At 35.8% G+C, this 16,530-nt stretch overlaps 1 protein-coding gene across 1 annotated transcript in view; it reads right to left on the bottom strand.

Moving 5' to 3' along the window:
• Positions 1–969: 969 nt before the first annotated feature.
• FBXO8 (F-box protein 8) overlaps positions 970–16,530 on the bottom strand; it is a 39,742-nt gene continuing 24,181 nt past the window's right edge. The window contains exons 4-6 of the mRNA XM_007113689.4: positions 5,249–5,367; positions 3,177–3,373; positions 970–1,606 (exon numbers count right to left, since the gene is read on the bottom strand). Of these exons, the coding sequence (XP_007113751.1) occupies positions 1,419–1,606; positions 3,177–3,373; positions 5,249–5,367 (504 nt within the window). The 3' untranslated portion in view covers positions 970–1,418. The remainder of the gene's footprint in view (positions 1,607–3,176; positions 3,374–5,248; positions 5,368–16,530) is intronic.

The raw sequence follows: 16,530 nt of genomic DNA, 5'->3' as shown, positions 1-16,530 counted from the left end.
GCCTTATATATAAACACACTGTTCTTTATCATTCCAATGTTAAGTGTTTTAATGATTAAATAACTGTTAAGATATACATCATACATTTGCTCTCCATTAAGCAGTAGTTTTCCTCTCATTACCCAATCATGTAATTTCTGTGAAGGCAGAGCCCATGTCCAGGTATCATTAGTACCTGGCACAATGCTTAGCACATGGAAGGCCCTTGATAAATATATACTGAATGAATGAATAAAGACTGTTTACCACCATTCACAATATTCCTTTCCCAACTGATTCTGAACAGAAATCATCAAGATTAGGAGAGGGCTTCCCTAGGGGTGCGGTGGTTGAGAATCCGCCTGCCAGTGCAGGGGACACGGGTTCGAGCCCTGGTCCGGGAAGATCCCACATGCCGTGGAGCAACTAAGCCCGTGCGCCACAACTACTGAGACTGCGCTCTAGAGCCCGCGAGCCACAACTACTGAGACCATGTGCTGCAACTACTGAAGCCCGTGTGCCTAGAGCCCGTGCTCCGCAACAAGAGAAGCCACCACAGTGAGAAGCCTGTGCACCACAGTGAAGAGTAGCCCCTGCTCGCCGCAACTAGAGAAAGCCCGCGCGCAGCAACGAAGACCCAACACAGCCAAAAATAAATAAATAAATTTATAAAAAAAAATTAGAATAGTAAGGTTTGACTACTTCAGATATAAGTTCTAACGACATTTTGTTCTTACGTGTGGAAACAGATTTTAACGTGTTTTGCTATGGTTTAAAGGACTTGAGACTTAAATAACGCAGAAATTTAAAAAATGAAGTGATTAATTTCTGTTATAAAAATAAGTGCCTGTTTTGGATAGTAACAAATCAATACTCTTTTCAAAGTTCAAAGGAAAGAGAAGCTGGTATTGGTTTCTACTGAAGTCAGATCCAACTTTTATGAAGACGGTAATAATTTCATATCAGAATCAAATAAATTTCAGAACTCAGTTTGAGAGAAAAAGGAAAGCCTTTAGTTAAAATCTTTACAATAAAATAATTATGATTATAAATCTTTTTAGTTAAATATGTACACATTACATGGTATTTTAAAAAAGAATGGAAATGAATAAAGTTTTTCAGGCAAATCTACTGCACAAATATCCCATCTTTTTTAGAGTATAATGTCAGTTTAACATTCTTAAACAGCTGTGTCAGACAATGGCTCTGCTTTGTGCAAAACATGATAGCAAAATTAAGAAAAATTCTGCAAAATTCTTTAGTGCCCCAAGGAAATTACTAAAAATGAAAAGAGGAAAAGAAGAAAAGGTTGTACACTCAAGCTTGATTGTACACAGAGGCTAGAATGACCAGCACTAATGTAACCCCCATATCTGCTAAATAAGTCCTTGGGTAGTTTTAGTTTGAAGTTAAAAGTTGAAGTCCTAGCAATTGTGCTCTTATGCAGCCACATGGCCAATAAGGTAGATGTTGTCATAAAGGTGCCCCACAAAATCTTCACTAATGTTCTGAGCAGCACGGCGGGTATTTCGAATAAATTCTCTTTTTGACATTTTATTCTTCACATGAGGGCTAGTGAGGTCAATGGAAAGTAGAATCAAAGAGTAGCACAGTACATAGACAGCATCTGGAAGGAAAAAGAAACACCTTGAATTACTGGCTGGTTTTTAAACTGTGGTCTCAAAGGCAAAACTGCATAATTTCTAAAGCTCAAGATTAGATTATAATTAAACATAAACGCCTGGGCCTTCCCCAGTTTGGTGATGAAAGTCCTGTGTCCTAGGAAACTCCTCTCCTGGGCAAACAGGGATGTCGATCATCCTAACGGAACGCCAATTCAGGGAGCATTTTCTTCAAACAGTTTAGGAGTTTATAGTAAAAAGTCATTCTAAATTTAAAAATTTCAGAATTGGCTTAATTTGTCTCCTGCTTTCAAATGTGATATTCCCATTCAAATACCCATTAAATACATTTGTACTGTCAGTATATCTTCCCATTAAAAAAATGTCGGATATTTATTTTCAAACGCTTTTACAAAAACCTAATTTAATTAGAAAGCATTTTTAATGACAAGAAAATGTAATAACTTGGTACTAGAAAATAAAACGTAAACATCTCACAAGATTATTAAGTTACCCTTGTCATTTAAGATATGTATTTAAAAGGTCTATGGAATTTACATATTAATCTCAAAGTAAATCTTTATGGAAAAAATTGCTAAACTTGAGCCCACGCAACAAAAAATTTTCTTCTTTATATCGTTCAGGGCAACAAAAAATTTTCTTCTTTATATTGTTCAGGGCAATAGTTGATGTTTACTGTTAAAACAGTAACAAACCTCATGATACCTGCTACTACTACTTGCTACTACTACTTGCGACTACTATGGTGTTTATTTTTCAGAATATTGCAGTCTTAATAAAGATTGTCTTGCACAAGCATGCTCAACAAATTTCATATGATAGGAAAAGGCTCTGTAATCTCTGTAGTAAGATAAGCACAAGATTTTTTGATATGAAGAGAGAAATAAATCTATATCACATGAAAAAAATACATAGGTGACTCAGGCTATACCACGCCTATATATACATACACACAAACAGTGAAAACTAGTTGTATTAAAAACAAATTTTAGGGCTTCCCTGGTGGCGCAGTGGTTGAGAGTCCGCCTGCCGATGCAGTGGGACACGGGTTCACGCCCCGGTCCGGGAGGATCCCACATGTCGCAGAGCAGCTGGGCCCGTGAGCCATGGCCGCTGAGCCTGCGCGTCCGGAGCCTGTGCTCCGCAACGGGAGAGGCCACAACAGTGAGAGGCCCGCGTTAACGCAAAAAAAAAAAAAAAAAAAAAAAAAAAATTTAGTAGAAAAATTCTAGGTGTTACCTATGTAATATGTGTATTATTAAAAGCTTTAAAAATAATTTCTCAAGTTTTTGATTAGACTAGTAAAAATATCCAATGCTTAAACAAGAATTTTAAAGAATTTATATACCTAAGTCTAACTTTCCTCCTAAAACAGTATATTTACTACATGTAAATAATAGCTATGACAAACTGGTTATTGCTAGAAGCAATAAGACAAGTATTTGTAACTACAGGAAGCATTTTTCCCCATAGTGAGAAAAATGTCTCATCTACTACTATTTTTACCTAGAGATGGGAAGGCAGAAGGAAGGAATTCACTACATACGTTCTTACCAGGACTAAGGCCAAGTTCTCTCATTAAATCAGGGTTACAAGCACAGAATCTATGTGAGAACTTTGTTATAAGTGTTTCAAGATACTCTCCACGCTCTTCAGGGGCATGGATGTGACGAAAAAATTCTCTCAGTGCATTGGGCAAGAACTGATTTCTAAAATTATGCAGTGTTACAAGGTCATCCAAGACATCTCTCCTAGTAGAAAAAGAAAAAGGTACAGCTTTAGTTAACTTTTCTCTATTAAAAAAATGATGGGAAAAATCACAGATTATTCATTTTTTGGAATGAAAACACTTCATTGTTGATTACCACATCAGCAATCCTACAAAGTATATGTCTTAAAATTTTAAAACATCAAAGTATGATTATTTATAAAATTAAGCAATTTAAAAATCTTTCATGAATAGACTAACAAAACAAGGTGAAACTAGAAATTCTAAATGTAAAATGAAGGAAAAATGAATTTTTCAGTATTAAAAATGGCAACTTTTTTCAAGTATCTTCTTGGCTAAATCCAAATGACAAACAGAATTCTTTATTTTTTTAATTATGAAAATAAGGAGAATCTTCACTTTCCATACCAATCCACATCACCAGAGGTAACAACTGTTTATGTAGACTTTTTTAAAGTGTCTACATATACCCTATATTGTTCTAGAATTTGCTTTTGCTTGTTTCATATAGTACATTGTAAGCAGCTTTCTGTGTCTTTACACAAAGATCTAACTCTTTCATTTAAATGGCTCCACAGTAGCGTATCTTATGGATATAAGAATTCGAATGATATACATTTAGGTTGTTTACAATTATATAAATATTTGTGTAAGTATGTGCATACATACTTATTTTTTATCAATAGCGTTCTAATAGTCACACTTTGTTATAATATGCTTCAGTCCTTACTGAACTCAACCATGATTATATGATCATGATTATAGAAATCTTAATTTCTACCAGTTGCTTATGGCAGGGATAGGCAAACTACAGGTAGTGGGCCAAATACTACAGCCCACTGCTTGTTTTTATAAATAAAGTTTTACTAGAACACAGCTATACTCAGTTGTCTATGTCTGCTTTCATGACACAATGGCAAAGTTATAAGTAGCTGCAATAGAGAGCATATGTCCTTCAAAGCCTAAAATAGTCACAGAAATATCTGGGTCTTTAAAGAAAAACTGCTGATCCCTAGGTACCTAGCATTTAAGGACAAAAAGAGTTAATGACACCGTCTTTACATAAGAAATTTCTTTCAATGACCGATATACTGAACTATAAACCCCTCAAGGACAGGGATTATGTTTTAATCAACTGCATACTGCTACTTCTAGCAAAGTTCCTGGAATATAATAAATACAAATTGTTGTTGAAAAAGCCTGAGAAATAAAAAAAAAAAAAGAGAATCACAATGAAAAGACAAACACATTTTTGAGCCATTCTTTAGATTTCTGAGATCTATAATTTTTAAAATGGTAGTTCGGGGATGTCAAAATATTTTCACAGTATTTTTCTGTCTGTTGATACCCAGAATTAAAGAGTACTAATGAATGACTATCAAGTCAAAACAGCATACTAGGCACTGTCTCTGTAAAGCACACTATTAAATCACACTTCTGGAATTTTCCAGCTTTTACATGACACTTTTGCGTAGTATGATGCAAATATACACATCTTCTAGGATTTGTGTTTATGAATACAATTTGTCCATTTGATTTTTATATGGACAATTTCAAAATTCAGAACTTTTAGTTACCAAACACTTAGATTTTATGTCTAGTTATTAAGAAAAAAGGGCTGCAACTTCCTCGAAAATATTTGGTTTTGGTTTGCTATCACAAAGGGTGTTGGACTTCGATTTTGTGTCTGTGCTTGGGCTTTTTTTTTACATTTACAAAAGTAACTTCCTCATCAGCTCGCAAGAGAAGTGATTTGCAAGGTATAGGAATCTTTTTCCTGTCTTCACTCAATTTTGCAACTAGATGAATGCTACGTAGTACAGTTTTTAAGGTAAAACTTAACTCATTAAAAGCATTATTTAACTCATGTCTGATGAACAATTAATTTTTTTTTTACCTTTCATCAAGATAGATTCTGAGTTTTTTCCAATTTAGTGTTCTTGTACAGAAGATAAACTTTGCTATTTCCTTTGGTGAATCATCTAGGATGCCCTTGGACATAAAGTAGTTCACTCCCTAAGACAGAAAGACAAGTCTACATAAATAAAATCAGTCTTCCTTTATAAATTTAACAATCAGGCAATAGCAGAACAATGGCTATAGATTCTTTCCAGCATTAATAGACTGTTTATAGCTTTAACATGCAAAATACAAGCTAGAACTTGAACTGAAACTGTTATTTGTGGTTGATAGTTTACATGCAATGAAAAGTAGGAAATTCAAAGTTAAGACTTCTAAAGACATCCTAATTCAATTTTCTGGCTCAGGTCAGTTAAAACTAACTCTCCAGAAATATGACCTAAATTGGGGGTGGGGGGAGTGGGGAAGAACGATTACACAGACTTTAAGAATAAGCCTTACAACAAACACTTCAATTGCCTAATGGGAAACATGATTTCCTAAAGCTCAGACACATATTCTAACACACTTTTCAAGGAAATAGTCTTCTTGAGAAAAAAGGATTCTCCAAACCAAAGACTAACAGGTTTTTTCTGGAAAGAATAATCATTAAATTTACTTAAAGTAAAAGGAGCAGAGTTCCAGACTGGTTTATGGGTTGTATACACTTTGGCTTCAAGCATTGCGATTGATACATTCTGTAAGAATTTACCTCCAATACACACTGAGGTTAAACATAATAAGACAAAACAATTTCAGTGTTTTTCATAGGGTTTATCTTTGAATTTCCTTTTCTCTGCATGCAAAGTTTTCCAGAGAAGCATTACCCGTAAGGTTGTACCCTACTTTAGATTTAAACCACCAACAACAAAATAGCAACAAAAAAGTCAAACACTGAAACCAATGTTCTCTCATGTATATGAAGGTCACATTCAAATAAATGCCTTACGTAGATTTGAATGTGCAGTTATTGAAATAAAAGCAGGTGTGTTTATTTCAACTCACAGTTATCCAGATACATGCATTCCCATGAATGCTCATGTCTGGATAATAGCACAATGTGTGCAGTTAGTTGGTAGAGAAAATGACATATTATATACACACGACATACTGTTTTCACACATAAATTCCTTCCGCATTTCTTCCCTTTACAAACACACAGTGATCAGAAATATTGCATACGTTAGGAATTCAAAAAATTGGAAGAATTTTTATAAAAACTCGCAGGAGAAAAACTCTCATAAAATTTTTATATTACATTTTTTAAGCAATTTGGTACCATGAGGTTATGCTTTTGAAAGGTTATAATTATCTATAAAATGTAATTCAAAATAAGATTTTTATGTAAAACTAATTTTATGAGGATAACAGGCTATTAGCAATGTTATCAAATCTTCATAAGAATTTGAAAAGTATAAAAACAATCCTAAAGCACTGATTTTAAAAAGCATATAAAGAGCAGAATGTGAGAACGTGAAACTCTGCCAACTCAGTGGTAAGCCATATTTCAGACTGCACCCTGGATACAAGGCTAGAGCACGTAACATGATCAAGATGGAAAGCCAAAGAACTTGTTTGGAATGAGGCTCTCAGCAATTGTCTTGAGGGGGCAGGAACGAGAGAAACAGCAATGCTTGTTCCATCCTTTCCTCCATTCGTTTGAACAATCGAGAGTTGACTGTATATTTAATTGATCTACTCTGCAAAACTAAGCCAAGTTTTGGGGTTTTTTTCTAAAACTCCTCCATTTAAAAAGCATAACAACATATTAGAAGTATTTCCAGTGCTTAATTTTAATCCAAGTGATTCAAAGACAAAGGAATGTCAATTAAGTAGTAATTAATAGGTTCTTTATTCATGCTTACTTGTAAATAAGTATTTAAGAGACACAAAACTAATTCTAATTTACTTTTTAAAAATTCACAAAATGTAAAAAAACCCTAATGTGATCTGTTAAATAGCATGTAATTCTCTAATTATATGATATATGCCATCGTTAATATTGCTTGATGCTCCTTAGGTGTAAATTAACACTGGCATTTGCCTTATGCAAGCATCATACAATTGTTGGTCATTTCCTTTTTTTACAGAATACATGTCTGAGAATTTAATATGTAACCTCACTTGAGCTCTCCAAAATCAACCAGATGCAGAGGAGTAAGCAGACGGTTTTCAACCCAGTCCTGAAAACCGGCTACACAGGCTTGAAATCAGCCAACACTGCTGGTTTTGAGGAAAGACAGCATCAGTTTCAAGCCCCGGATTCCTTTGGAAAGGAAGATTACTTTAGCAGGGCTTTCAGAGTGAAGAGTAAGGGATGACAAAACAGAAAAGGACATGGGACCAGATTATAATTGTCTTCAATAAGCAAGCTGGCAACCATCCGAATTCCTATCTTGTTTTGTAAGCAATAAAATACGAAAGAAACCGTAGCGTGAGATCTGTTGAATAACTACGCATTTGTTTAATACGTGTATGAGTATTTTTGATTTTTAATAATGTTTTACAAGAATGGTACAGAGGAATCCCTAGATCATATAGCCTTAATTATAGTTATTAATCAGGACTAAAACCCTCAGCAGTATATGTGTATGTTTCTGTGTGTGTACGTGTGTGTGCACATGCACGTGTGTCTCACAGGCAGAGAGGGAATCATGAACATTAATATTAGCCTATGTTAACATAGTTTCCAGAAAAAGGAAGGTTGTAGCTCATTATCATCTACACGATTCACTAAAAAGTGTCCAATTCTGGATGTCACATTTTATGGGGCATATTGACAAATTAGAACTATCTGAATAAAGGAAACCAGGGCCTGACTGGATTGTTGGAGGGTCTAGACGTCACGTTATGTAAGGAAGAGTTGAGGGATACAGGGATATTAGGTCTAAAGATGAAGCTATTTAGAAAAGAAGAAAAGATTAAGGCATTAAGACATCTGAAAAGATTAAGACTTATGACATCTGTGTCACAAGGAAAAAGGAATAAACACTGTGTGTGGTTTGAGTGAAGACCTTAAGCTGATGAAAACTACAGAACTTCTTCCCCAAATAATGCACACTGCCAGGTTTACAGTGATAGACACAAGTATAAGAGTTTTGCTTTAAGAAACTTTTAAAATAGTGTCTTTCAACAGGTCCCTTTCCACAGAGTTATGGGAACTCAAGTCCAAGTAGAAAGCTAGGGGATGAGCAAGGTAAGGAAACTGAGTACAGCCTACTCACTTGAAAAATGTATTAGTATATAGGAGGAAAAAAATGGCAAAATTAAAGGGCAAAAAGATAAGAAAGAGAAGATAATTGGAGCTGCAAGTAGAGAAGAGGAGAGCAGGGGAAAGGAATGAAAACACAGGTGGGGTCTAACATGCTTTCTCAGCCTGGAAGACAGGATAGCGGTACTGGTTTGGAGACAGGTGTGTGAAGAAAATGTTGAAAGACAAAAACAGAGTGCATGTTGGTTTTCTTTTTAGGGAGGACGAGCCATCTGGAGGGAGTTGAAAAAGAGAGCTGACTTGGCTCCTTGAGCAAAAAGGTAAAGATTTCTACCAACAGTGGTGCAGGGTATACCAGGGAATCCGCTAGGAATAAAGCAAAGGAGGGCCGAGCGGCAATGAAAACCCAGGAGAAGTTAAGGTGAATTCACCTCATCTCATGCTAAGGTATTCTTTAACAGAACACATGCTGTCAGTGATTCAAAGACAAAAAAAATCAAGAAATTCTGTAAAGCATTCTCCATGGATTATGTCACTAAAATTTGTTAGGCAAATGACAGCACCAAGACTTAAACACTCCAATTAGAGCGGTAAGCTGTTTAGACACAATGTTTATTTAGGTGGCAAACACAAATAATTCAAGAAAACATATGCAAATAGCTAAAGCCAATATAAAGAAGGACTTCAGAGTGAAGAAAAGGATGTGTTGGAGCTTAGTGCCCTACCTAATGTATCTCTCCTTTTGCTTACTACGATAAGAATGGCTCCTTTAACAGCAATTCCTGTTTTAAGATATATCTACTTTCTTTTCTTTTATTATATAAATACCCATGTTTTTCTCTCCTCTTTCAATAAAGCCTATTTTTTGGAATCAAATCATTATTATCCACAGTGTGCTTCAAAAGTAAAATCTACCATATATATGTTCAGAACCAAAAAATATGTATTTGGGGACAGGGTGAATTCTAGTAAACCAGGCATGTAAAGTACTGACCTCTGCTGTGAAGCTAAAACTGCTCTTAATAAAAAAGTCTTAATTTTTTTTTTTTTAAAGTGCTGACTACTAGTACTGAAAGTACTGGCAACTGGCCCAGACACACTGTGTAACAGTTGGTATCAATAAAAGAAATCACTAATAAAACAGAGCTGACATGCTAGGGAGTACCCTTAATTTGTTTCCCTAAAGAACAACTTAGGAAAGAAATTTAGTTAAAAAAAAATTTTGCTTTAGCTAGTTTTGCTCAAATTCGCCGTTGCAAAAAATGTAAAAAGCAAGTACCATGGCTACTGCTGTTCAGGTAATAAATCTGTCCTTTGAACATTATACAATAGAAAGCGAACTGGACACTGCATTTAATTTTCTTTTTAAAAGGACATTTGAAAACTTTTAGAATAACTATCCTTAAATTTTAACAATAAATATTTATAAAACAAAATACTTCAATCTAGATTTCTAATCTATTAATATTCAAGTATACATTTTAACCACAGTGAAATGAACAATTGAAATGTAACATTTTCGTACGAAAAATTTTTACAGTTAAAAATAAGATACAATATATATTGTGAAAGCTGTTATTTTAAAATCTTAATTATTTCTAAAAAGTTAGCACATCAGAGTGCAGCCTTCTACAGGTCAGAGTATTCCCATTGTCTTGTTTGAAAATAGCAGCGGCAGTGGTTAAGATGACATCTCTGATTCTATTTCTCATTTTTATAGTGCTAAGGAAAATGTAAAATCTATTAATTTTTATCCAGTCCAGCAGTTCTCACTCTTCCTATTTAATTAGAGAACATGTGCTCTACAGTTAAAGGAAAAAACACATAGACCTTGAATAGGTGAAATTCTTCTAGGGATACGTATTCTGCAAATTAAAAAAAAATCAACAGCTTGCTTTTTAGCTGAGGTGAAATAAATGCAGAAGATTACTTAATGAGAAAGTTTAGGACTAGGTATCTATGTTTTTACGCTGTCATTTCATTTCATTCTGCCCACTAAGTTTTACCATGCAACTCTCCTATGTATGTAACACTGACCTTCAGGACACAACTTCAGAAATGTCACACAATACTTTTATTCATGGTAATTTTATTCATGGGAATTTACTCTAATTATTCCTAATCTAGTCACTAGATTGAAAAAGCTAAAGCAAAAATTATGCCCAAGTTTTTAAAGTTGTCTACGTAGAAAGATTATTTTATAAGAGTAATAAGTAATGCTTTCCTCTGACTGAGGCACCCACAACTAGGCTATTCACTGGAAGGTTCTATGTGACTTATAACTAAGATGAAAAGGGGGGTAATAAACGTTGGGAAAGATACATAAAGATAATGTTGATGTCAGCTTCAAATCTGAGCTGCAGATTTCAGTCTTGTCAGTTCCCTGGGAAGAAGAGAGCGCACACGCTGTCCACACTTACGTGGAGAAGTGACAGTTGTGGAGACAAGAGAGAGGGCCCATGTAGCCAGTTCCCTCTGATTCAGTTACTGAAATTGGTCAGAACACCACATTCTATCTGGAGGATAATGAAAAGTCATGAGTATGGACTGAGTCAGCTTATTCATGGACCTGTTTGAAGTGGCAAGGCTTTCAGCTTCCAAGAACAATTTATGGAAGGCTGATCGTACGTGAAAGTGCACAGTGCTGAGGAATTGCTAAGAACAGTCACACATACACCCTGAATTATTTGTAGCTAGAAGATGTCAACAGGAAGCTCACAAAAAAGAGGGATAGTTCAAAAAAAAAATCAAAAGAAAAATGGAAAATCATCTCTAATGGAGTCTAGGAAAAATGGAGGAGAGGCGTGGGACAGATCTTTCTGCTTCTTTTTCACAGGAGAGAAAGCAACGACATCAGACAAAATAACATGAACTTCATCATCTAAGGTTTCAAATAACAATAAAAAGTCCCTATTAATTGGTTCTAATAGCCTCAAACAGAAAACGAGCCATGTCCGTGAGTTCTAACAGTCTCCAAGGAGTCACACCCGTAACTGGGCTAGATCACTGCATGAAGATGATGTTACTTGTGATAAATTACTACTAATAATTAAATATAGCAATCATTATTGCAATTAGTATTAACAGTTGCTGGTAGGTGATGTAAGCTTCTAGAAAAAGCCCCATCTCTAATCTGTCTGTAAATTAGAAAAACACAGCATCCTAATCAAAATATGGAGATAAAACTCTATTAGGTTAAGGTATGACAAATAACACTTCAAACTAATGATAAAGTGACACATTTGAGCACAAATGTTAGTTTAGAATTCCCACTTTATAAAAATCACACACAAATATTGCATTGTAATATGTGCATTTATAGATATACACGTACATACCTACATATATGGCTATTTAAATGACTGACTCTACTTTGATAAATAAATAAAAATTACAATTTTATCATATTACCTAAATTCTAGAATGTACATTTATAAGTATGTTTTAACAGCTCTGAATCAATTTTTAAATAAACAAAATTCTTTTTAAGTGTTCTCCTAACTGAGAACATATACTTTCAAAAGGAGGTTAAAATTAAAATTTTTTTTAAAAGCACAAATCTTAATATTAGACAAGCAGAGAAGTTGGGATTTAAATGGTAGTTTCACTGCCAACACATGTGCATACTTCTTCATGTAATTAAAGTATCTGTTCATCCTACCACCATTTCAGCCAAGACACATTTTAACTTGAACATAATTTTGGACCTCGATTTATTGCTTAAAATGTCCTCAAAAAGATTAAACCAAACAGTACCACTGAACCAAGAGGTTATTGTATATGCAAAGATTGCTCATCACATGTCAGAAAATGAAATTAAAGGCAAAGTGTATCACCATCTAAAGCTAGAAGATGTTGGTGTGACTGATACATACTTCATGAAGGACCATTACTCAGGTGTCAAATATTTATTTACTACAATCCAAAGTTCCAGGAGAGGAAGAACCTCCAAGCCTAGAGCAGTGCCTTCTCCTGTGTGTGGTGTGTGTAGCTCAACTTCTAGTATAAATGTAAGACTACATTTTAGTGAGCACTTAGAAGCACTAAGCATTTAACACATATAATTTCATTAAATTTTCACAACACTACCATGATATAGGTACTATTATTGTCCCCATTTTTTTTTTTTTTTTGGTCACACCACGCAGCTTGTGGTATCTTAGTTCCCGACCAGGGATTGAACCTGGGCTCTTGGCAGTGAGAGCTCAGAGTCCTAACCACTGGGCTGCCGGAGAATTCCCCTATTGTCCCCGTTTTAGAGATGGGGAAACTGAAGCACGGAGAGTGTAAATAATTTGCCCAAGGTCAAAGTCATAACTAGCAAGTGGAGAGATACTTAATAAGTATCTGTTGAATGAATATTTGAATCTCTCTGTATAAAGTTTCCAGATGACTTTCAAGAGAAGCTATACATTTGTAAGGATTATGTAATTCAAATAGGGGAAAAAAAGAGAAAATAATAACATAACAAAAGAAAAAAATAACATAAAAACCTATGAGTTGGACGAGTACACTGTAAATGCCTCAAATTATAAACCCCCAAAGGTCGAAGTAAACATTCCAAAAATAAAAAGCAACATGTCATTCTAATGATATATTTAACTGCTAATAAGTGATTCAGAAAGATGTTAAGATTTTGATTATAAAGAAGGCATCTCTAAAAACTTTGATACGAAAGAAAAAAAGGTTACATAATCTTATGGATAAATGTACACTACGATTAGTCGGTCAAAAACTTGCATTTAATGTAGTGTTTCCTTCAAACTTCCATATTTCAAAGCTGTGATTAAATTGATGGATGCTGTACAAGTGATGACATCCAATAACTGAGGAAATACTGTCTTTTCAATTACTGAAAAAGCACTCATTGTGCCACTGGTAGCAGCAATTTCAAATTCAGGAAAGATGTAGGAGAGACAACTACCTTGGACATTAAATCTGAGAACTTAAATCTAGAAAGTGATGTCAAGTTTCACTGAAAATGTGGTCACATCAGATAAAGAAGAACATGGTAGAGGTGTCAAGGTGGTCAGAGAGGGTAAAGTAAGGAAACAAAAGGCAAACAGATTTTTCTTTGAAATGTACTTAAAATATTAATACAATACTGCAAAGTCTCTAGGTACACTTATCTAAAGTTGTAACAAAATTCATACAAAGAAAAAATCTTGCTCGTTTTAGCATTTCACATTTTAAAATTTGTAGTATGAGTGTTGTGGTGCTAAGATATTACAATTAAAATATTCTAATTTTATTCTTTCCGCTAGACCAAAGTCCTAGATCAGTACGTTGTGCACTAATTTCAGCATGCTTTTACCCCAGACAATTTACACTTAAACGAGGTAGCAAATTTGTATTTCCTATAACATACTTAGGAAAACAAAACCAAAACCCATCAGGTTGTTTGAGTGATGAATAAACTATGGAATACTCCAGGCCTGAATCTTTTTCAATTAGATACAGACTAGCAAGCAGCCTGGGAAACTGATTCTCTTCGAAGCTTCTGAAAGGTTTATACTGAGTCTACCAATGTCTTTCTATGGACTGATTCTAAACCACACGTTGGAATGCCTCTTGCAGACAAGGAAGGGTAAGGGAGGGTGACCACAGATATAGTATGGTCAGGGCAGAGTGTAAAATAAAGTTGACCTCATAGACACAGGATAAAGTTTCCTTCTTAACCATAAAACCAACACAAGATAGATCAGATTGAAACAGACAGAAACATACATCCATATACACCCACACATACATCATGCTGCCCTGAAGAGAGTTAAGGGCCTCTAGTTTAGTATGACTTGACCAGCTGTACCTGGCTGAAGGTTATTAACTTATCGAGAGGATAATATTCAGTGTCTGAGAGGCATAATTTTGCCCTTTGACGCTAAGGATGGTCAAGGTAAAGAGACTTTGCCGATGAACGTTGAGTGTTTTAGGTCTTTGGGGTAAATAATCTTTATAGAGGAGAAGCTATATTTGGTGAGGGACTCCTCCCATTGTCAACTAGCTCTTTTTACTCTAAACTCTCATCAGCAAACTAGAGATAAAATTAACTTGCTAATGAGAATTAGCAATGCTTATTTTTATGAACAAATTTTTGTTAAGGATCTCACGTCAAACTCCTACGAGTTTGGGTAACAGCAGTGATGATGACGATGCAGCGTTAGGATGTTTTGATTACAAACATGGGAACCTCAATTCAAAAGAAGTACAGGGATTTACTACCTTTACCTTTACCTATAAGGAATCCCAAACTACTAAGGCTCCAGGTTTTTAGGCTCACACATGGCATCACGGGACCCGATTCTTTCCTTCCAACGTGCTATTCTCGGTGTGCTGTTAACAACCTTTCAAGGTGGCCGCAGGTGTTCCTGTCACTGCACCCTTATATACCGATGTCCAGAACTGTGCGTGTGCATATACAGTACTCTTTTGTCACAGGGCCTGTGTCATAGGTCAGAACTGGATTACATGGACGTCATGGAAGCCAAGGGGAATGGAAGTCACATGATTAGCTTGGGATAATCTATATTTAGCTCTTGAGGAATGAAGCCAGCCTCTCAGCTGGTCGGGGTTCTTTCTCTAGTGAGGGGGGTAAGTGATAGGATTTAAACCCTGCCCCTACAGGACGACTGTGATTTTTCAACAGTAACTTTCACAGTTGAATATAATGGAATTAGAAGAACCCTAGACATCTCCTGAGTTCCACTTATATCCTTTTGTTTTTCCACACTGTGTAGCAGGAACTATTTCCTTCTGGTAATCAGCCTCAGTCACTCCAACCGCAACATCATTATCTACCCTCATACCTTTCTAATTTTTTCCTTTTGGTCTGTTTGCTCAGTGGCAGGAGGACTAAAAGGGCAAGAAGGTAGCCTCTGCAAGCAGTCTGAATTGTTGTGCCTCTGGTGTCAATACTCCTGCCTTGAGGACTAAGGTCTCTGAACCAGCAGAGCCGCAGAAATAAGGGAAGCAAAATCACAAATTTTTCAAGTGGCTCTCACTAGTGAACATGGTGTTGCAGATGCTTGGATGCGTTCTCAAAGGCCGTTTCACGCCTTCACTGCTTCTAGCGTCTCAGCCACAGTTGCTAAATCATGTTACGTCTAAGCCAATCACATAACCCTTTCTAGTCCGTTCGCTACTGGTCTACGGGTGTTCATGTGATTCAGTTCTCGTGAACCGAAGGCTCCCGAAAAGAATTTTTTCTCTCTAATAAGCATAAGGAATTTGAGGATGGAGTTTGCCCCCTTTCTTTGTGCTGAGGGTACTTTCATATGAGAATGTGATATCTTGAGTAGTGGCAGCTACTTTGTTATCAAGAGAGGGCAAAAGTCAACACACTGAGGTCCCATGATGAGAACACTGTATCACTGAAATAACTCTGGGATACCCACTCTGGGTGTCTTCTGAAGTAAATAAACTTATATGGTTTAAACCATTATTAGGTTCTTTGTTCTTTCAAGCCAAAAACACCCTAGATGAAACATATAGGGAAGGTGGGTACTATAGGTAGCAGATCATACTGAGTGGAGCAGCCTAGTGCAGGGCACTGAGGACCCAATTATTCCTATATATATTTTATTTTATTTTATTTTTTAATTTATTTTTTTAACATCTTTATTGGAGTATAATTGCTTTACAATGGTGTGTTAGTTTCTGCTGTATAACGAAGTGAATCAGCTATACATACACATACATCCCCGTATCTCCTCCCTCTTGCATCTCCCTCCCTCCCACCCTCCCTATCCCACCCCTCTAGGTGGATACAAAGCACCGAGCTGACCTCCCTGTGCTATGCGGCTGCTTCCCACTAGCTATCTATTTTACATTTGGTTGTGTATATAATAAGTCCATGCTACTCTCTCACTTTGTCCCAGCTTACCCTTCCCCCTCCCCGTGTCCTCAAGTCCATTCTCTATGTCTGTGTCTTTATTCTTGTCCTGTCCCTAAGTTCTTCAGAACCATTTTTTTTTTTTAGATTCCATATATATGTGTTAGCATACGGTATTTGTTTTTCTCTTTCTGACTTACTTCACTCTGTATGACAGTCTCTAGGTCCATCCACCTCA

The sequence above is a fragment of the Physeter macrocephalus genome, chromosome 9 (assembly GCF_002837175.3).
Source record: "Physeter macrocephalus isolate SW-GA chromosome 9, ASM283717v5, whole genome shotgun sequence".
Taxonomy (NCBI): Eukaryota; Metazoa; Chordata; class Mammalia; order Artiodactyla; family Physeteridae; genus Physeter; species Physeter macrocephalus.
The sequence above is the reverse complement of the archived record's forward strand: the minus strand, read 5'-3'. Positions and strand labels throughout refer to the sequence as shown.